Source organism: Ovis canadensis, chromosome 5, assembly GCF_042477335.2.
Source record: "Ovis canadensis isolate MfBH-ARS-UI-01 breed Bighorn chromosome 5, ARS-UI_OviCan_v2, whole genome shotgun sequence".
NCBI lineage: Eukaryota > Metazoa > Chordata > Mammalia > Artiodactyla > Bovidae > Ovis > Ovis canadensis.
Window position 1 is genome coordinate 64,183,999 of NC_091249.1, and position 21,618 is coordinate 64,205,616.

A 21,618-nucleotide genomic window follows, 5' to 3' on the forward strand; every position below is an offset into this window, starting at 1 on the left:
CTAAATACACATCCTAAAATGAAAAATATGACTTCCATCCTATGTAAGCATAAGCAAGGTAAAATATACAATTATACCAGTAATACTCTGCACAGAACAGCCTTTACTCTCCAAGGATTATACTGCCCTCAGCGTAATCCTAAAGGCTTGGGGTTTTCCTATATTGTCAATGCTGTCTATCTCTGCAACTGGTTGGCATTTAGAATTAGTCAACCTTCTCAACAGATTTAATAAAGAATTAATTCTGTCAGATTAGAGGACATAATTTTGGTCAGAAACAATTCCTTTGACCTTACTCAAAATATGTTACTTTTAAAATTTCTTCTTTATTGAATCATATATTTAAAAAGCATAATAAACTTCAATTAAGTCTCTGACACTTACTAAACATTTTCTTTCTAGAGGACCAAAAGAAAATGCAGTTATTTTAGCCAACAGAATTATATTCAATTCAAACCAACACACGTTTAACATGTGAGTGCCAGACATTATACTGACGACTGAGGAAACAAAGATAAATATGTATATGGTCTTTGACAATCTAGTTGGGGAGGGCAGACCATTTCAAACTCAGTCAAGTTCTGCCCGCTACCCTCATCCCACCACCCACATACTCTACTAGCTACAGGAACAAAAGCTCTGGTATCATTCAGGAACGTGTTAGTAAATCTGCCAGGGAAGATGGAAAACTCTTCAGAGAAGATAAACTCTGTCTTAAAGGATGTGAGTTTCAGGAGGCAAAGTGGGATACTGCAGGCCAAGGACAGAAGGAGCAAAACCAAGAAAACACAAAAACACGGCATGTGTGAGGAAGCCCATGTGATGAGGGTAGGGCAACAATTTTGGGTACATGAGCTACTCCCCTTCTACCTTCAGCCCATGGCAGACCTCACTGATCAATTAAAGCATGTTTAAGCCCACAGGAGACTCAAACTCAACAGATAACTCAAAAACCAATGAAAAGAAGTAAGTCCATGAGATGAAATTTATGTGCTATCCTCAGCTTGGAAATAGAAAGTGGTGGGATTTGAGGCTAGAAGGCTCAATTAGAAGGCTAAATTAAGGACAGATTATGAATGACCATGAATGCTAGGCTAACAAGTTTAGATTTTATCCCATGGGCAACCAAGGATGAACAAAAGATTTTATGAAAAATAATGACATAATCTTATCTTGCAGATGTGTGAAGAAAGCATTTAAACCAACACAATAAGGGCAGAAAGAACAGTTCAGAAGCTATTGCTTCTTAGTCCAGGCAAGAGGGCCTAGATTTCAGCAATGGTAAAACTGCAGGTTCTAAAACAAAAATGTAATGTTTTAGATTTTATAATTCTTGGTTTTAAAACAACAGTTTGAGAAAAACTAGCATTCTAATTAGAATTCCCTAACAATTTTCAAAAAGGAAAAGAAAAGACAAATTAAGGTAAAGACTAGAATTAAAGAAGTGAATCACAATGATACTCAAGATTACTCAAGACTATAAATTCAGAAATAGCTATTTCAGGCTTAGCATCAAGAAAGAGAACATCCTCATGACCAGACTAATACTCAGCAAGTCTTTTCCTCCTGAGGGCACTAACACTCTAGCCAAACAACAAACACAATTTACCTTACATGCCCCTACAAACTCCAGTGAGATGCACAAAGTACAAAAGACAAATTTAAAACCAAAGTTTAAAACCATGTAGATATTCCACATTATCTAAACACTTAAAGCTACTTATTTCTGTTAAAAAAAACATAATTCACATGAAATAAATCTTTTGGAAATACTACTGTTCTACCATTAACTAATTCATAGCCCAGCCTTTAAACTCTAAAATTCTTTGAGTGGAATACAACCAGTAAGTAGCACTTTGGGCAATAAGCAAAAAAAGCAACTTGCCTACCATCTCTGCAGAATGTTTAGTAAATGAAATTATTCTATTAAAAATTAAAACTTCACTATAGATTGGGCTTCTCTGGTGGCTCACTGGTAGAATCCATCTGCCAGTGCAGAAGACACAGGTTCAATCCCTGGTCCCAGAAGATCCCACAGGCCGTGGAGCAGCTAAGCCTGTGAGCCACAACTATTGGGCCTGTACTCTAGAGCCCGGGAACCACAACTACGGAAGACTGTGCACCCTAGAGCCCGTGCTCTGCAACAAGAGAAGCCACCACAACAAGAAGCCAGAGTGCTGCAACCAGAGTAGCCCCTGCTCCCCAAAACTAGAGTGCACCAGCGTGTAGAAACAAAGACCCAGCAAAGCCAAAACAAATAAAGAAACAAAAAAAATTTTTTTTTAATTCACTATAGATCAAAAGACCAAAGAGTTTTTCTTTTCAGGAGAGAGACATTCTTTAACTGCAGCAAGCAAAGGCTAATGTAATGATGTGAAACCGAAGCACAACATGTTAACAAGCATGCTATAAAAGCTACCATTACTGTTTTAAGACCTAAGGATATTCATAACAAAGATAAAATTATCCTGCAGTGAATGCCAACAATGCACTTCATGCTACACAGACACATATTCAAGGGTTCTACTTTGTTTTCATCCCAATTCTTTTGCGTCCCAGTAACAAACTCTCAAATTGGAATTTTCTTCCTTTTAAAACAAGCTAAAATGAAAAAATAGACACCAACAATAAGTTTTTATTTACTTATCCATGCTGTTTATTCTCAGAAAGCAAATCAGATGAACAGTTTATCATAACCTATCTCTGTTTCAAACCAATATGGATTAACTAGTCATGAGCAGGGTCTATTTCTCATGATGTCATTCTAAAGCCATCAGTAAATGTTACACATGCTGTGCTTCCTTCAAATCAATCACAAAACAAATCATCCTAGACTGAGGTCAAATTCCTTTCCAACTAAAGGAGCTCCAAACTTAAGTAATGGTCCACTTACTAAGTAATATTCAAAGACCAAATTCCAGAAAAACCCTTCTCTTGTACCTCCTCCACTTAAAAAAAAATCAGTCTCCTTTTAGCTCAGTGTAATGGAATGTGACCTGCAGTTAAGGGCTTTTCCATTCCTATTCACTGCTTAGAGAACATGAAGCAGATGTATTCTCCCTCAGAACGGCAATATAGTTTAAAAAAAAAAAAAGTGAACTGCAGGTGGTTAATCATATAATAAGAATTAGAACAAACAAGGTAAGTTGACTTACTAGATTTCTCATGTTTGACAGAATGAGTATATTTAAATAGACAACTGAATATTTATTTTTGTTTTACAACCTGATCAGACATCTAAGATTCATGACTTGTGTGATTACTAATAATTAGGTTGGGAAGAGGAAGTTAAAACTATAACTACTTAAAAAAATCTTCACACACAAAACCACTATAAACATCTTTTCACAACAAATCATATTTTTACCATTCAAGCTACACACATAAGTACCTAAGTATGGAGAGAAGAACTTGGAATAAATATTTTTAAAATGTACTTCAAAGTTTAAGATTAAACACATTTACCTAGAACTCAGTTTCTCATTTAAAAGAAAAAAGATATTTGACCTAGTGTTCTTTAAAGCTACTATGATACTTTAACCCAAGTTGTAAAGTGAACAAATTCTATGACTTAATTCAGGTAAACTTCTTTCAGGATAACCCCCTTAAGGATATACTTTACTTACATTCTTCCTACACCTTCATACATGTTAGTCTCATCTACCAAAGTCATAATCTCTGTATCTGTAAGATGTGCATGCTTTTTCGTTCTGTTCAGCTGTTCAATCTGTACATCTGCAAGCTTCACCTTCTGTTGAGTGTCAATAACTTTGGCTTGAAGCTCTGTGAAGGCCTAAAAAGAAATAAGTCCTTGATTTAGCAGGTGCAACATTTTACAGTAAATGTTTATATCAAATCTATTAAAATGAAGCCTGTTAAACAGACAAAGCCGTGAAATTTACCACAGCAAACATCTCAAAGCCAGTCTGCTAAAAACTTGAGCCCTGAACAATTCAGTGATTAGAAGCACTGACCCTCTGTGTAGTTGAAAATCCAAGTATAATTTATAGTTGACTCTCCATATAGCAGTTCCTTTGTATCCCTGGTTCTACATTTGTTGATTCAACCAACTACATATCATGTAGTACTCTAGTATTTACTATTTTAAAAATCTGTGTACAACTGGATCCCTGACATTTAAACCAATGCTGTTCAAGAGTCAACTGTACTGAACTTACCCAGTCCTCAGAAGATGCAACCTATCTGAAGAAGCTGAACAAAGGCACGGTAAATAATAACCATATCAAGTAGCAGGTACCCAAGGAGTAATAAAAGCTCTAAAGGCAACAATCACAAACCCAGAGACCCAAATCAGGAACCATTAATGTAACAACTCACCACATCTGTACTACTCAAGATTATTTAAAGCACTTTCCCACACTTGTTTGAAATATTAACATGTGAATATTAATATGAGAATACTGACATATAATAAATGTCTCATTTTCTCTTTTCAATAATCCTGAGTTAAGGATGGCAGATTCATCAGCACAGCTTACAAATTAACTAAATGTTTTAAAGAGATATAAATGACTTTCACAGGGCTGAGCAACTACTAGGTCAAAAACCAAGTACTTAATTAACTTCTTCTGACCGCTAGTTACTGAATCTTTCTACTCTACTATCCACAGTAATATTCAGAAAATGAATATTTTAAGAGAAAGACACACAAAAAAATTCAAAGCATTGATAAAAGAATTGCATCATGATCTTCATATGCACACGATAAGCCAAACTTGACCTCTGAGTACTGTTAAAAGGTTTTTGATACTTCTGAAGTGCCTAGAATGATTTTCACATGCTGTCAAATTCTGACTTAATAATAACATCTGTGGCTGCAATACATGGCAAAAAGCTACTAAACTTTTATTCTGACTTTGTTCTCACCTACTAGTAAGGTTTCAAAAGGTTTATCTAGAGGGGAGAGGAGGTACCTAAAGTTTCCTATTAGTCTCCATCCCTTCCCCTCCCCCCAAAATTATAAACATTAAAAGACCTTTAAACAAGTTTCTTCTGTAATTTTATTGGTTGACAAAACTACCCAATTTAAGTCTGTAATTATCTTCTTAGTTTGCATTCACTGTCCACAGGTTTCCCAGCAACAGACTGAAATAATACTGAGGGGTAAGTCCATTCATAGCTGTATTCTATTGTTAGCTCTCACTAAACCCTAACTTAAATTTGAACTTTTAACGGAAAAAAAAGGTAAACTTTTAAAACACTTTAAGACACAGTTTGGTAAGGAAGCTAGTATTTTGTTAAAGCTGAGATAATACAGCACTAGACAGCACCATAAGGAGTAAAGGTACAAGTTCCAAACAAAAGGCAATACACACACACAAATCCTCAGAGCAATAATACACTGCTTCATCTATTACGTGGAAGAGCTACTTCAACTGTCTTATTTCTCATGCAAAGATAGATTACAAGACAGTCTTAAACAAAATTTGCTCTTCTAACCTCAAGTAGTGATCAAAAGGTGGAAAGTGAGGCAGAGAATGCAATATTCTAGAACCAAGCTTGGGCTGACTCTTCTGTTAAACTGTTTCCTTTTCTAGAAAAGTATCAGTTTAAAGTAGATGAAGTCTAGGCTCCTTTCCAATCCCCATTCTCCTTCTCTTCGCAAAAAAAAAAAAAAAAAAGGATACGCTTTTGAGTCGGTAGTGGTGTTAGAATCCTGACAACTCTCAGGTGGTGAAAACATTTCTGTGTAACAACACATTTCTAGGCAATTGTTTGAAGAGAGAAACTCAATTCCTTCTGATACCAATTTGATCTGGAAACCTTTGACTTGTTTCTTCTTTGACAAATCTTTAAAAACGAGGGTGGGGAGGGGGCGGTTGTTGGCAAAGCCCTAAGATGAACATTGCTACGAGGATACCTGACTGAACTGTATGAAGCGACCTTACAAGATATGGGATTAAAGAACTGACCTAAAAACAGACTGGACTTGGAGTTTTTCAAAGCAAATTAGTATACAGAATTACAGATGCTACAGCTCGGGCAAGCAGGCTAAGAGGCTCCAACTGGAAGCGCTCATTTCAGGCCTCACTATGGAACTGAAGGCACCAAGAGCAACGAAAGGTCTCTGGAGCTCGGAACAAGGGAACAAAACAGCTATAGGCCCGCCAAACTTAACTAGGCCCAGCCCAACGGGCTCTTACCCGGCAAAGAGCCGCTCGCCCTCGACTCCCGCCTAAGGAGGCCCGGTCCCGCCTTTGCACTCTGAGAAACCACTCCCCATTTCCCTGGGGCCTCTTTCCTTCCGCAGCACTCGAGACTCACTCGACATTGTTGTCCACAGTCCCCTTAGCTTCCAAAGAAAAGCTTCTGCCTGCTCAAGACCCTTTTTTACCTTCTTCAACTCCAGATCCACGGGGGCCGCCATCTTGCTTCACTACTGCGCCTGCGCAGTGGGAGAAGCCCGGAAAGAGCGTGGGGGAAGGGCGCGCCCTGAAGGTTTGATAGGGCCTCTTCCTTCTGCGCCTGCGCATGAGTGGGGCTGCTTGGTTTTCCTACCTTCCCCGTCGTTATTAACGCCTGAAATAACCGGGATTCCGATTCAGAGTACGTCTTCCCCACGTGACCTATGGGCCTGCCGTGATTCTCCACATCCTTCCAAACACGGCACAATCTGCAGATTTCGTGTGTGTGTTTTTTTAATATAAATTTATTTATTTTAATTGGAGACTAATTACAATATTGTATTGGTTTTGCCATACATCAACATGAATCCGCCACGGGTGTACACGTGTTCCCCATCCTGAACCCCCCTCCCACCTCCGTCCCCTCGTGTGTGGTTTTAACCACTTCGACAAATAGTTTAGTTTGTGTCGCTAAATTAAGATGTATGTAGATCAGGCTAAAACCTTTAAAGTCATTCATGCCTTCAGCGAGTCCTGTGCTGTCAGGGAGGGATGAGAAAGAATCAGCCTGAGTTTCAGACATGGCAGCATGGAGAAGACCAGAAGGCTTCAGTTCAGTTCAGTCGCTCAGTCGTGTCCAGAAGGCTTAGTTGAAGCGTTTTCCCAAAGAACTTATTTATACTGAATGCTCTCAGAAGACCTTGTAGACACAGGAGTTCTCACGAGAAACCAAATTTCTTTTTAAAAGAAAAAAAAAAAAATGCAGATTCTCTGATCCTCATCCCAAACTTACTTAGAATATTTGATATGGGGCACAGAAATACATACTTTTGCAAACTCCTTTTATGATCTGATCTAAGTGGACTGCAAACCACATTTTGAAAATCTGCTGTAAAATAGCTGGCATTTGAACCAGAAGGATGACTAGAAGGATGGACATGAAAGAAATGGATATCTTCCTTACTCTAAAAACCTGTGAGGCAGGGGAAAGGGCAGGGAGTTTGGAACTAAACAAATCTGTATTCAAGGTTTGGTCTACACTGAGCGTAGGTATGTCTGCTTCCATTTACTAGTTGTGTATCAAGAGTCTGTCTCCTCATTTAATATGAGAATAACAGTACTGACCTAACAGTTATTCTGAGGAGTAAACAAGATCAGGATGGAAAGCTCCAAGCATAGCACAATGCACACAGTAGGCACACAATAAAAAGGTATAATTAAGTTCATGTAGTTAGCATTGTTATATTTGTCTTTCAAGATACAGCAAGCAGCAGACACATAATATGTATCCATTATGTATTTTTTTATTTTTTACATCACACAGACCATAAATAATCTCTCCTTGGAATTTCAAGACTACTTCTGTTCCTTTTTCAAGACACATGACACTATCTGTCTTAAAAATTTTTTTTTATTAGACTTATTAGCTGTTCAAATGTCCATCAATCGACAAATGGATAAACAAAATGTGAGGACATTATGCTAAGTGAAATAAACCAGTCACAAAAAGACAAATACTGTATGATTCCATTGTACAAGGAACTTGGTGGTGGTGGTGGTGGTTTAGTCACTAGATTGTGTCTGACTCTTGTAACCCCATAGACTATAGCTAGCCAGTCATCTCTGTCCATGGGATTTCCCAGGCAAGAATACTGAAGTGGTTGCCATGTCCTTCTCCAATATGAGGGACTCAGAGTAGACAAAATCATAAAGACAGAAAGTAGAATGATGTTGCCAGGGGCCAGGAGGAAGGGATAGAAAGGAAAAAATTTTTAATGTTATTTATTTATTTTTGGCCATACTGGGTCTTCATTGCTGCACTCTCTAGTTGTGGTGCATGGACTTCTCATTGTGGTGGCTTCTCTCGTTGTGGAGCACAGACTCTAGGGTGCAAGGGAGTCAGCAGTTCAGCCACATAACTCAGTAGTTGTGGCTCCTGGGCCCTAGAGCACAGGCTCAATAGTGTGGTGCATGGGCTTAGTCTCTCCATGGGCATGTGGAATCTTCCTGGATCAGGGATCGAACCAGTGTCTCCTGCATTGGCAGGTGGATTCTTTACCACTGAGCTACCAGGTAAGCCCAGGAATTCTTGTTTAATAGGTGTAGAGTTTCAGTTTTATAAGATGAAAAGAGTTCTGGAGAGGGATGGTAGTGATAGTAACACAATAATGTCAATGTATTTAATACCACTGAACTGTACACTTAAAAATGATTATAATAGTAAATGTTATGTATATTTTACCACATTTTAAAAAATGAAAAAAAAATTTGTTCTTTTTTCAAATCTACATGTTCTTTTCTTTTCCATAATGATATGCAATGATATGTTCTTACCTAATTGTGAAAATAATTAAAACATAATTAACATAACTATTTTTTAATTTATTTCTGTCTTATCAGTTGAAATCTTTGGGGTATGAATTCTTCCACTGTTGGGCATCTGCTGGTCTTTCTTATGAGAGCTGATTTTCTCATTTGACTCATAAATTTTTTATTAGAACCTGTCCTCAGTGTCCAGCATATCCATGGACTTTAGAAACATCTCACATTCACTTTTTTTTTGCTGCACCTTGTGGCTTTTGGGATTTTAGTTCCCTAGCCAGGGGCTGAACCCAGACCCTTGGCATGAAAATACCAAGTCCTAACCACTGGACTGGCAGGGAATTCCTCCACATTCACTTCTACCAGAGCCCTGAGAGAGTCATAGGTTCCAGACCAATTTTTATGCTAATTCTTGACACTACATGAATGAAGCAAACTTAGGGGAAAAGAAACTTTGCCCAGAGCATAAAGTTGGCAGAATGTGATATACATTTATGTATGGGCAGCCACTATATTATCACCCTTTTATTTTGGACTTCAAAATAAATGTTATTGCCTTTCCCTCTTTAGAGTTTCTAAAATGACAGGAAGACACTGTCTATGAAAGCCCTAAAAAGTTTTCAGTTCTTGGACACTTGTCTAGAGAATAACCATGCTGAGCTTGCTTCTATTATTTTCATTTTAAAAAAAAAAAAAACAGCTTTCACACTGAAAACTTCACTAGTACAGGGATATACTCCTGAGGTGCAAACAGACCACAGTTGTGGAACTTAAAAAGTGATCCCCTATTACCGTTCAGCTCTGACAACCCATGCACAATACCCTAATTTATTCATTCAACAAATATTTATTGAATATCTATTAGGTCCTTGGGGTATAATAATAACAAGAGACAAATTCCCTGTCCCCATGGAACACACATTCCAGTGGGAAAAGAGAAACAATAAACATGCCAACAAATAATTTAATAAACTAATAAGTGTTATTAAGAAGAAAACAGCAATGTGGTTAGAGGCTGCTGGGTGGATACCACTTAGGTGTGGGAAGCTCTCTGAAAGGCCATAACATTTGAAATCAGACCTGGAAAATGAGAATTAGATAGCTGTGCAAAGAGCTGGGGAAACAGCCTTCCAGACAGAAGAAACAGCAAGAAGTTTAGGATGGGAGCAGTCTTGGCATATTTGAAGAACAAAAGGAAGATGCCAGCATGGCTGGATGTGGAGAATAGTAGAAGGCAGTGACATCAGAGAGTTGCACTGGAGGCCGGACCATGAAAGACCTTTAAGCTATAGTCAGGGGATCAGAATGTTATTCTGAGTGTGTTTATAAGCCAGTGAATAATTTCAAGCAGAGGACTGATATGATCTGAAGAGATTGATATGATTCTATTTTAAGGAGACCATTGTGGGTTCAAGGTGGAAAATGGATTGGAAGGAGCAAGGTTGGAAGCAAAGAGACCAGTCAGGAGACTATTGCAGTGGTACACGAGACAGACACTAATGATCTGAGGATGATGACGATGGAGACAGATAGAAGTAGATGGATTCGGGTAGAGGTTACTAAACTTAATGAAGGAATGGATTGGGGGCAGAGAGGGTGGCAATGAAACAGAGGAATCAAAGATGATTTGTAATCTCAAAATAAATATGCTGAGTGAGAGAAACCAGATGAGAAAGAGTAACAGGCTGAATGATTCCATGTCTAAAGTTCTAGAATATGCAAACAAATCTAAAGTGACAGAAAGAAGATCAGTAGTTACCAGATAGATTGGGGGTAGTGAAACCTAAGGAAGACGCAGAAGGAAGTGATTACAAAGGAGCATTAGATAATTTTTGTGGTGATGGATATACTTATTATCTTAATTCTGAAGATGGTTTCCTAGGTGGAAACTTATCAAAGTGTACACTTAAATATATTCAGTTTATCATATGTCAATTATATCTCAATCAAGTTGTTTTAAAAGAAAAGCAAAGACTCCAAGGTTTTTGACCCAAGCAAACTATTAATAGTTGAATGATAATGTCTTTTACAGAGAAGAGAAAGTTAATTCTTATGATACAGTCTATAAGCATCTCAAAGCAGCTCTATAGGAATAGTAAGAATAATCTTTCTCCCTGTGAACAGACTATATTAGTTAGAGATACGTTCAGCTGCTATAATAGAGATCCAAAACAACAATGGCTAAAACAAGATGGAAGTTTATTTCTCTCCATCTCAATCATCCAGGCAAAAGCAATGTAGGGTAAGTATGTGAGTTCTACAATGCCACAGTTCCCAGGCTCCTTCTATCTTATCCCTGTGATCCAAGATGACTCATCACCACCATGTTCATAAACGAGCTACAAGGAAGGGGCAAGGACCCAGGGGTGGGGGAGGGGGGAGGGGGACACTCACTCTGTCCCTTTAAAGGCGTATCCCAGAAATAAAAATGTGGCTCTGTTCATATCACATTAGCCCAGACAGAATCACATGACCATTCCTGGAGACCAGAAAAACTGGGAAATGTAGTTATTATTGTGGGCAATTATGTGACCAGCTAAACACTAGGAATTATATTATTATGAAAGAGAAACCAGAGAGATTTGGGTTAAAATTAGCAGTTTCTGACATCAGAGCTTTTCAGCTTACAAAGCCATTTCTTATTTATCAAGTTATTTGATCTGAACAACTTTGTAAGATGGATAGACTCTGAAGGGTTCACTCCATCTGAAAGTTTAGCAGAGTAGTTAAGAGTATAGACTTTGAAATCTGACCTTCTAGTTTCAAATTCTGTCTCTACTATTTACCAGCTGCAAGATTCAAGGAAAAGGACTTAACTTCTGTCCCCTTCTCTTCAACTATAAAACAGAGATAGTAATAGTACCCATCCCATAGGTTGTTATAAGGATTAAGTGAGATAATGCATGCAAAGTTCTTGATATACTGTTACACCTAATCTACACTAGCTACTATTATGTGTCAAGTATTACAAACCTACAGATAAATAAAAGAGCAGTTCACAATACAGCAGGGGTCACAGATAAACAGAAAGTTATAAAAGAATCTGAAAATTTAGCTGTAGAGAAAGTGACACCAGGAGTTGGAAGAACAGAGAAGAGGGACTCCTAATCCAGGAATCTTGCAGGAAAATTAACAGTTTGCAGCAAAGAAAGGAAAAACGATATTCCTAGAAGAGACTAAGACACCAAGGCGAGAGCCTAGCGTCTTTGGGGGAATACAAATTGTTTGGTATGGGTGAAGCACAGAGCATGCTAAACACTGAGAGAGAAAGGGACAGAGAGGTGAGGGCCAACAGTGGAGGGCCTTCCAAGTCAAGCTCATTGAGTGCAATGGTCATTGAATGCAATGGAGTGTTGTAAGCAAGGGAGTGACTGGTCACATTTATTTACACTCCAGAAAATTGTGATGGCTGCTTTAGCGGGAGTGATTCCTGGAAGGCAAAAGATGAGAAACCAGATCAGAACAGAGCACCAATCCAGATAGCAAGGGCACAAAACTAAGGCAGTGGGAGAGAGGAGAGCCCTAGGGTTCATCTGCTTTTCAAAATTCCTGTTTTGAGCAAGTTCTCTCTTAACTCTGCCTTATCTCAGCTGCTTTTGCATCACTTAATTTACTACGGAAACATCTTCTTTGATAATATTTCTATATTCAGGTGATCATCATGATTTACCCAAGACTATGGAGATCCAACACAATCCATTCTGAAGATCAGCCCTGGGATTTCTTTGGAAGGAATGATGCTAAAGCTGAAACTCCAGTACTTTGGCCACCTCATGCAAAGAATTGACTCATTGGAAAAGACTCTGATGCTGGGAGGGATTGGGGGCAGGAGGAGAAGGGGACGACAGAGGATGAGATGGCTGGATGACATCACGGACTCAATGGATGTGAGTCTGAGTGAACTCCGGGAGTTGGTGATGGACAGGGAGGCCTGGCATGCTGCGATTCATGGGGTCGCAAAGAGTCGGACACGACTGAATGACTGAACTGAACTGATACCAGTTTTTGTGCTGAGAGCCCTGTGATCTGAGAAACCCCTTAATCCTGGGCAGGCCAGGACACCCATTCAGCTTACAGAGAGGCTGTGTACTGGATAAAAGAAAAATTCTGGACCCAGATTGCCTGGATTCAAATCCTAGCCCAATCATGAATCAAGTGTAGGACCTTGAGCAAGTTACTTTACCTCTCTGTAGCTCAATTTCCCCACATGAAAACTGGAGATGATGCAATGTAGTAACTACAGGGTTATTGTGAAGATTAACTGAGTGAATAATATAGAGCTGGCCTTTTGTATCTGTCGATGCAATTTCAAAATAAGGGCTGACTCTAAAGGACTCAGACATCCTGAGATTTTGATATCAGAAGAATCAATCCCTGGTGAATACTGAGGGACAACTATACTATTTAAAATTTAGGCTGATACCCAGAAAATTGTATTTGCCATGACCATTCTGAAATTATAGCTGTTATAAACCTACCTGGGCTTCCCAGCTGGCACTAGTGGTAAAGAAACTGCCTGCCAATGCAGGAAACATAGGAGTCACAGGTTCGATCACTGGGTTGAGAAGATCCCATGGAGGAGGAAATGGCAACCCACTGCAGTATTCTTGCCTGGAAAATTCCACGGACAGAGGAGTCTGATGGGCTACAGTCCATCGGGTCACAAAGAATCAGACACGACTGAGCGACTGAACACACATAAACCTACTGCCTTCTGGTTGATTTCACTTCTGTGCCACACATCCTCTTGCTCTGTCATTATTTCTTGGATGTCTCCAGATCTTTCACTTCAAGCTCCCAGTCACCTCACCCAAGGATGGTTAGAAAAAGTAGTTCTGTGATCCTGGGGACTCTTGTTATCTGTGGGTAGCCTCTGGGAGCATTAAATTGAATTTAATAGTGTTGAAGGCCTTTAAGATTCTCTTCCAAGTGGGCTACTTCCTCATATCCTCAGGAATAGGGAATTTGCATGTTTCCTCTGAAAATGAATTATGCACGGGTCTGCCTAGGAGTAGGGTAGGATCAGGTGGGGCATTTGTACAGCTTATATGGTTCTTATATGTGAGGGCTTTAGGGACAAGAATAGGGAGTGGTCCTTCCCAAGTGACACATTTGCAAAGAAACTGAAGTAGCTCTTCTGGCTGACAAAGTAAGATTTGGGGCTGGGACATTCCTAGGAGGGAGCCTTAGCTGTGCCTAGCAAATGAAACAGTCATTGTGAGCTGCAAAGAGAGGAAGTGAGTTGTCCTAAGGAGAAACAGTCAGCAGCTTTTCCCAGGCACCTGGCCACATTTGATTCAAACTGTTTATGAAAAGTCCAAAGAAAGTGGGTACTTTCAATCAATCTGATGATTTAACCTTGCCTTAGAGATGAAACTGGGTAACAGAGCATAACAAAGACTGGGATATTTATCCCATTGCTCACCAGAGAAAGTGAGGGTGTGGGGCCTGGCAGAGGTGAGAGCCAAGAATAGGAGACTCAAGAATAGGGAAGCAATAAAATCAGGAAAATCAAAAGCTTAGTGGAGAATCCATGTCTCTATCGCCCAGCTCACCCTAAATGGAAAATATTCATTGTCCTGTAAAACAGGAAGAAGAATACAATGGAGTTGGGTTGAGATCTGGACAAAACTCCACATGCAATTTTTAAATAGGCTCCCAAAAAGCATCAACATGGAAGAATGTTTTTCTGTCCTCAGAGCTGTTCCTAGGACATGGTGACTAAAGCTTTTCCCCAGAGCACTCACATAGAGCAGCTCCAAATTTTTTAAACAAAGGTTTCTAAATTGTAAGAAGCTTTAAAACTTACTATTTTTCCTTTTAGAAATTAGAACATGAGTAAGTGTAACACCTAATAAGCAGAAAACTTAGTTGAAACAAGAAGCCACACATTGCCCACCTTGTTATTAACTCTCATCTGTAGTCACAAACAACTCCAGGCTTCCATTTGACCACTTTAGCCTCCAAGCAGAGAGAGACCTCTTTCCTTTATGTTTCCAGAAAGAGTGCCAGAATTGGATTTTCCAGGCCTAGGTTGTATCATATGCCCATCTTTGAAACAACCACAATAGCTAGTGGCATGGCTCTTGATCGGCCAGGAACAGGTCATACAGCCATTTCTGGAAGGTTAGGGGTACAGCCCCACCCAAAAAGCACATGGACTGAGAATGAGGGGAAAGTGTCTTCTTTACCAAAGGATAAAGTGTAACTATCAAAGAAAGAGGTAATGGATGTCACAAATAGGAAAAAAAAATGTGTCCACTACACCTTAGTGTCCAAAATTTCAATTTTCTCAATCCTCTCTCCTAATGACTAGGTCAATTCCATTTCAATCAATACATGAACTTCATGATAGTGAACCTCTATTCTGCCTGAGATGGTGGAGGTCAGGGACTTCAAGAAAACAGTCTTGTTTTGCAATGGAGTCCTTGGATCATTGGATATGGAGGGTCCCGCCCAAGGGCACTGAATTTAAGTTTTAGTATAGTTTGGCTTTTCTAGCTCAGGGACACTAAGGACTATCTCTTTGTTTCATTAACAACAAATTGTAGCAGGCATTGTTGAGGGGATGTGGAAGTTACCACTTCCTTTTATCCCCTCAGCTAAGGTCAAATGCTAAGGTCAGCTTGGGCTTGGGAAGATGGCAAAGGGTAGCTGGCTGTGGGTGAGTGACCTCATAGGTCTTGGTCTTTCTAACCACAGGGATTAGAAGAATACATAAGAAGTCCCTAGCAGAAATACTTATCCTGAAACATCAGCTTCTGAGGACAGAAAGCCACATAGAATCAGGGGGCAAACTGCAACGGATCCTAATTAGTCCATCCGTTTGTCACATACCCTCTCATTTTATAGTTGAAAATATAGAAAATACACAGAAATATATAGGACAGTATAATATATAAATATAGAAAATGAACCTCACAAAAGAGAAGTAGTTTGTCTAGAAATAGCAAATTGGTATCCAAGCTGAGACTAGAGCCCAGGAGTCTTCGATTTCCTTCCAGATTCCTTCCACGCCACCCTATGGCCTCTTTTGAGTGGATCCTGGCAAAACTATGCTGAATCTCAAACAGAATTTAGAGTCAAAAGGTTCCATTTGTCTTGGGAATATGGGACTCCTTTTTGTACCCACTTACCCTTGACTAGACTTGAACATGCAGATCTTGGAAAAGGGCCTCAGTCCCAGGGCACAAAGAGAAGTTGAGATAGAATAAGCTCTAGGCTTCTGCTTACTAGAAGAAACATGAACCTGATGTTATTTCAGATTTGGACTACACGTGAATTCTGGGTACACCATAAGCACGACTGTGCTTCATGACTTGTGGGATCTTAGTTCCCCAACTAGTGATCACATCCGGGCCCTTGACAGTGAAAGCACAGTCCTAACCACTGGACCGTCAAGGAGTTCCCCAGGAAATCTTCAAAAGCACGATATCTGGGCCCCTCCTTCTGGGGAGATAGATTCAGTGGATCTGTGTGCTGGAGCCCAGAGAACCTGCATGTTACCAGGAGCTTACGAGGAAGGAAATATTAATGAAATGCTTTTCTGGAAGAGAGAAAGAAAAATTAGCTCAGAACTTTAAAGCCATTCTGATATAAATGCTTCAGGTGCTTAGACAAAGAGAAAATGAGAATTCCTGGAAAGGGAAGGAAGTTGAAACCCAAGAAGCCGTAGAGAGAACAGTGGAATTAAGCAGGTGCCGAGTTTCTGTCATATTGCACTGTGACCACAGCTCATACCCAGCAGATCAGCTCCTAGCCCAGACTTTGTTTCCCTGACTCTACCCAACAGTGACTGTGTGATTCTGTGAATTCCCAGTCCTCAGGGCAGTAAAGCATTAGTGCAAATCAATCCCTTCTTGGTATTTTTATAGTTTTACTGAACAAAAACTACTCACACGTTGGCTTTGTGCATCTGCTAACCCCGTTAGATTCTAACTCTCAACCCAGCCCCTACACCCCTCTCCCTCAGCAACTGCAAGTCTGTTCTCAGTTCTCAGTCTGTGCTGACTCCAAAAAATGTAAAGTAGACACCTCTGTTACCTTCTCAAAGAATCCTATACTTCTTTTTCATGGCACTTATCACAGTTTTTAACATATTTATTTGCATGATTTTCAAAAAATATTTATTTATTTGCTGCACTGGCTCTTCACTGCCGAATGTGGAGTCTTAGTTGCAGCATGTAAGATCTAGTTCCCCTACCAGGAATCAAACCTGTATCCTCTGCATTGCAAATGTGGAGTCTTAGCCACTGGACCGCCAGGTAAGTGCCAAATCACTGGAAAAAAAAAAAAAAAAGGTAACTCATGCAATAACCACGTATTAAATAAAAACTGTATAAATTATATATAGCAGGAAAAGAAAATTAGCCTCATGCTCCTGACCCCCTGATTCTCAGCTCTTCTTCCCACAGCCAAATGCCATTATATTCTATAAAAATTCTATATAGTTTTGTGGGTCCATGTAATTATTCGTTAAATGGCTATCTCCTATATTAGACTGAGAGTATGTACTGTGTGTATTTGTTCACTGCCTTATCCCTAGTGTTTGGCACATACTTAGAAATTCATCGATGTTTGTGGGGTAAAAGAAAGGATCTCAAAAAAAGAGAGAGACTGGGTCAGTATCAGAGCTGTCAGCTTTTGCACATCTTCCCTGCCCCCTCAGCTCAGAGCACACAGTAAACTTGACCAAAGTTCCTGTGCTCTCCCAGCTCTCCATCAACACTTTCTTGAGAGTAGCTGGTTACATGATGCTGAAACTATAGTTCCCTCATCTGTCTGTCTCTCAGTTGTCAGTGAGCGCCTTCAGGGCTGGGACCATGTTTAACTCTAGGAATGTCATGTTAAGCGTCTCAGACATTATTGAACACTTTCTGACTGGCTGCTTAAAGTAACCTGACTCACTGGACTGTTGGCTCCTTTGCAATTCTGTTCTCAGCCTGTTGGAGCAGCTTAGAGTTATTATTTTTCTGAGAAAGACTAGCATTTACTTCAACATTTCTAGTTTAGAGAGATGCACTTTACCTGAGCCTTCCTGCTTTGGGACTCAGTTTCCTCATCTATAAAATGGGGATGGTCGTGCCAACCTTCCAGGGTTGTTGTGATAATTAAATGAGGTCTTATGTAAGCACTGAGCACATCAAGGCGATTGTTCAATTCTCAACATCCTTTCAGCAAGAAGAAGAATCTAGGCGTCTGTTTTGCTGAAAAGAAGAGACGCTCTCTCTGTGTAGGAAGGAGGGCAAGCAGACAGGAGCTTTCATTCCGACCCACGTTCAAACACTATTGAGACAGTGACGTGCAAATCACTAGTGAAGTGAAAATTGCCCACTTTGGACAATGACTTGAAATGTAATGGTTGCATGTCAAAGATGCTGCTGAGTGATGCACCCTCAGGACAGAATACAGAGACTTAAGAGGTTCCTCAAGGCTATATGTGGGGCTTCCTAGGTGATTCAGTGGTAAAGAATCTGCCTGCCAATGCAAGAGACAGAAGAGATGCAGATTTGATCCTGGGTCGGGAAGATCCCCTGGACTAGGAAATGGCAACCCACTCCAGTATTCTTGCCTGGGAAATTTTCATGGACAGAGAGAGGAGCCTGGCACGCTGCAGTCCACGGGGTTGCAAAGAGTTGGACATGACTGAGCACACACGCAAGGCCAAAGGCAGTCTGGTCCCGCCTGCCCACTGCCTCATCTTGTAGCACTTCCTCCATCCTCCCCTCTAGGGTCCAGACACACTGAACTTCCTTCGTTCTTCCACACACCCTTTTGATGCCAGGCTTTTGCATATTCGTCCATCTGCTGGTCACCCACGTATTTTAAGCTTAAAAATTTCTTTTTTAGGAAGAGCTCTCTTGACCTCCTGAACCAGAGCAGGTCACTGTTGTGGGCTACCCCATAGAAACCTGTCCTTCTCCTTTCCTAGCACTCATTACATATGTAAATTCCCAAAGGGCCTTATTCAACCATCTATGTATTCGACAATCAGTTCTAGAATTCCTACTATGTGCTAAGTCTTGTTTGGGAGCCTGAGGATACAGTGGGGGACAAAATAAGCCATAGACCCTACTCATGACACTAACATTCTAGTGAGAGAGGTGGACAATAAGCAAATAAGCCTGCTCTTTTCATTGCTGCATTTGCAGAACTGGACGTTGTATACCCCCATACAGGAGATACTCAATAAATGCTTGTTGAGGTGAAGGAACGTAAGGAAGGGTGAGTGGCAGCCAGCCTCAGGGAAGAGGCAAGGGTGGCCAGTGTCAGAATCAACGTGCCTCACTACTGCAGGATCACTTCACCCTGAAGATCTGTTGAACTTACAGGAGGGATCAAAATGGGTTGGAGTCTACCCTCTCCTGTTGGCCTCCAAGAACATGAGCCTGGGGAGGGGAAGAAGTGGCTTACCTTCACTTTTGTCTGGCCTGGGCCTGTGTAGGCATATAAAAAATAGGGATAAATGAATAGGCACAAGCCCCAGCCTTGCCAGATGATCTTATCCTCTCCTGTGCCTTCCTGTGCCAGGCACTGGCTAGCTGGTTGCCAAACCCATTTCCTCTTTCTCATAGACACCCACCTAGACTATGCTTTCCCACTTCTCTTATAGCTAGATGTGACCACATGATGAGCTTTTGTCAGTGGGATGCGGACAGAAGTGATAGAAACTCCCATGCACAATCCTTCACGCTCTTGCTACATCACAGTGACCTCAGAAGTCGAGTCATGTATTAAAGATGGCAAAGATCCAAGATGAAAGGACTTAGGTCCCTGAACTAATATTTGGAGAAGAGCCTCCCATTTATTAGGAACACCCTATTTTTTTTCCTTTTTTTTTTTTTTTTTTTTGGCTGTGCTGCATGGCATTCAGTATCTTAGTTCTCCAACCACAGATCAAACCTGTGCCCCTTGCAGTGGAAGTATGGTGTCTTAACCACTGGACCACCAGGGAAGCCCTAATAATACCCATTTTAGACTTGATCTGAGAAATAAACCACTGTGATGGACCACTGAGCTGGGCATTTACCTGTTAAGAGCTGCTAGCATTATCTTAATCATATAGTTCCTTACTCTGTCCAGGAAGACGATACCTCTCCAGCCCAGAGCCTCTCCTGGGCTCCAAACTCAGCTCTACAACTAAGCACCAGACATCCTACTGATAGTGTGGGATGTCAAATGTGGTCAAAACTGGGCTTGCTCTCTTTATCCCCAACCAGCTTCTCCTTCTCCAGTATGGCCCATCTCAGTGGATGGCACCACAGTCCATCTAGGCATATAAGCCTAAAACTCAGAGTCTTCCTTGACTCTTTTCCCTTTCTCTCATCCTCCACATACCTCATAAACATCTCTTGCATTCATGTACTTCTCTTCTTCTTCACTGCTACCACCATCAGATACTGCTATCTGGTTACTACACTAGCCATCACTAAACAGTCTCACTACTCTACCATTGCTACCCTTCAAGCTCGCTCTCCATACTATAGCCTGAACCATCTACTCAAAAACAGATCCAGTCACAGCATCCCCTACCCACACTTATTATTTTTTAATTAATCAAATTTTAATTGACATATGGTTGATTTACATTGTTTCAGGTATAAAGTGGTTATATAAAACCTTTTTCAGAATCTTTTCCATTATAGGTGGTTATAAGATATTGAATATAGTTCCCTGAGCTACACAACAGATCCCTGTTGCTTATCTATTTATATTTTATATATAGTAGTATGTATCTGTTAATCCCAAACTTCTGATTCATCCCTCCCCCACCCCTATTCCCCTTTGGTAACCATAAGTTTCTATATCTTCTTTGTCCATTCACCTGTTGATGGACATTTAGGTTGTTTCCATGTCTTGGCAACTGTGAAGAGTGCTGCTCTGAACATTGGAGTACCACACTTACTTTATACCCTAGGCTGGCTCCCCATCACCCTGCAGATCCAGGATAAACTCCTTGGCAGTGTCTTGAAGGCCCTGCATGATCTGAGCCAGCTTCCCTCTACCTCCTCGTCCCTCTGCTGACCCCAGCCCAGCTGTCTACCTTCCTGTCACAGCAAACTCAGTTCCTCATTCACATCATCCTCCCTTCCCCCACTGACTGTTCCTCTGCTTAGAATAAGCTTAACCCCTTTCTTCCCCTGGGCCACATCTGCGCATCTTTTAGGACTCAGCTTGAATTTCACTTCCTCAAGAGGTGGCCTCCTTGACCCCTGGAGTAGGCTCACCCACCTGGCACTGCCTACTGCCCATCACAAGCCTCTTGACACTTGATTGGTGCGACTTGTTAAATTGTCTGTCTTTCCTGTTAGAGTGCAAATTCCGAGAGGGCAGAGCCTGAGTCTTATTCACTCTTGTTTTCTTAGCTTTTAGAACAAAATAGGAATCACTGTATGACGGTAAATGAACACATGCTCTCAGTAAACTAGATCAGTAACTATCAACTAAAAGTTGCAATATGGCCTCACTCAGCAGCCTCTTAGGAATATCAGTGCTCTTTCATGATAGCAGTTAATTCTCAGAGTTTCTCTGTGATCTGAGTCAGCGGTGATGTGCTCTGATTTCTTAATGAGGAAACAGAGCTCCAAGGGAACAGGTGATCTGCCCCAGGGAAGCAGAGAGGTGAGGCAGTCATGGGATCCAACTATGACCATACCATCTCCACCTCCCCCCACCCCACTTTTCTTGTTTCTGAGCACCAGGCGGAAATGTAATGTCATGACACACTGGGGGATTTCTTCTTCCACTGCATTTTTCTGGTGTGACTCCAGCCTGGGGGGTTGGGGGAGCACAGGCCACAGCGGGAGGGAGGCGGTGGCGGGGAGGTTCGCTGCCACCACATTCTTCAGCGGCCTCCGTTTGCATAGCTCTGAGAGAGAAGAAAGAAGTTAGCAAGCTTTGGCAGACGCACTGGGCATTCAGCTCCTGTTCT

General features: G+C 40.8%; 1 protein-coding gene across 3 annotated transcripts in view; it reads right to left on the reverse strand.

Annotated features, from left to right (window-relative positions):
* PFDN1 (prefoldin subunit 1) overlaps positions 1 to 6,546 on the reverse strand; it is a 72,368-nt gene extending 65,822 nt beyond the window's left edge. For 2 of the 3 annotated variants that reach the window (XR_011257327.1, XM_069592257.1), the window contains exons 1-2: positions 6,356 to 6,484; positions 3,627 to 3,793 (exon numbers count right to left, since the gene is read on the reverse strand). Coding sequence is in view for 2 of the 3 variants with exons in the window: in XM_069592257.1 (XP_069448358.1) it covers positions 3,627 to 3,793; positions 6,356 to 6,388 (200 nt within the window). In the remaining variant the exon portion in view is untranslated. Of the gene's footprint in view, positions 1 to 3,626; positions 3,794 to 6,355 lie in introns of all 3 variants that reach the window. The other variant, XM_069592256.1, reaches the window with a different exon arrangement.
* Positions 6,547 to 21,618: the final 15,072 nt, after the last annotated feature.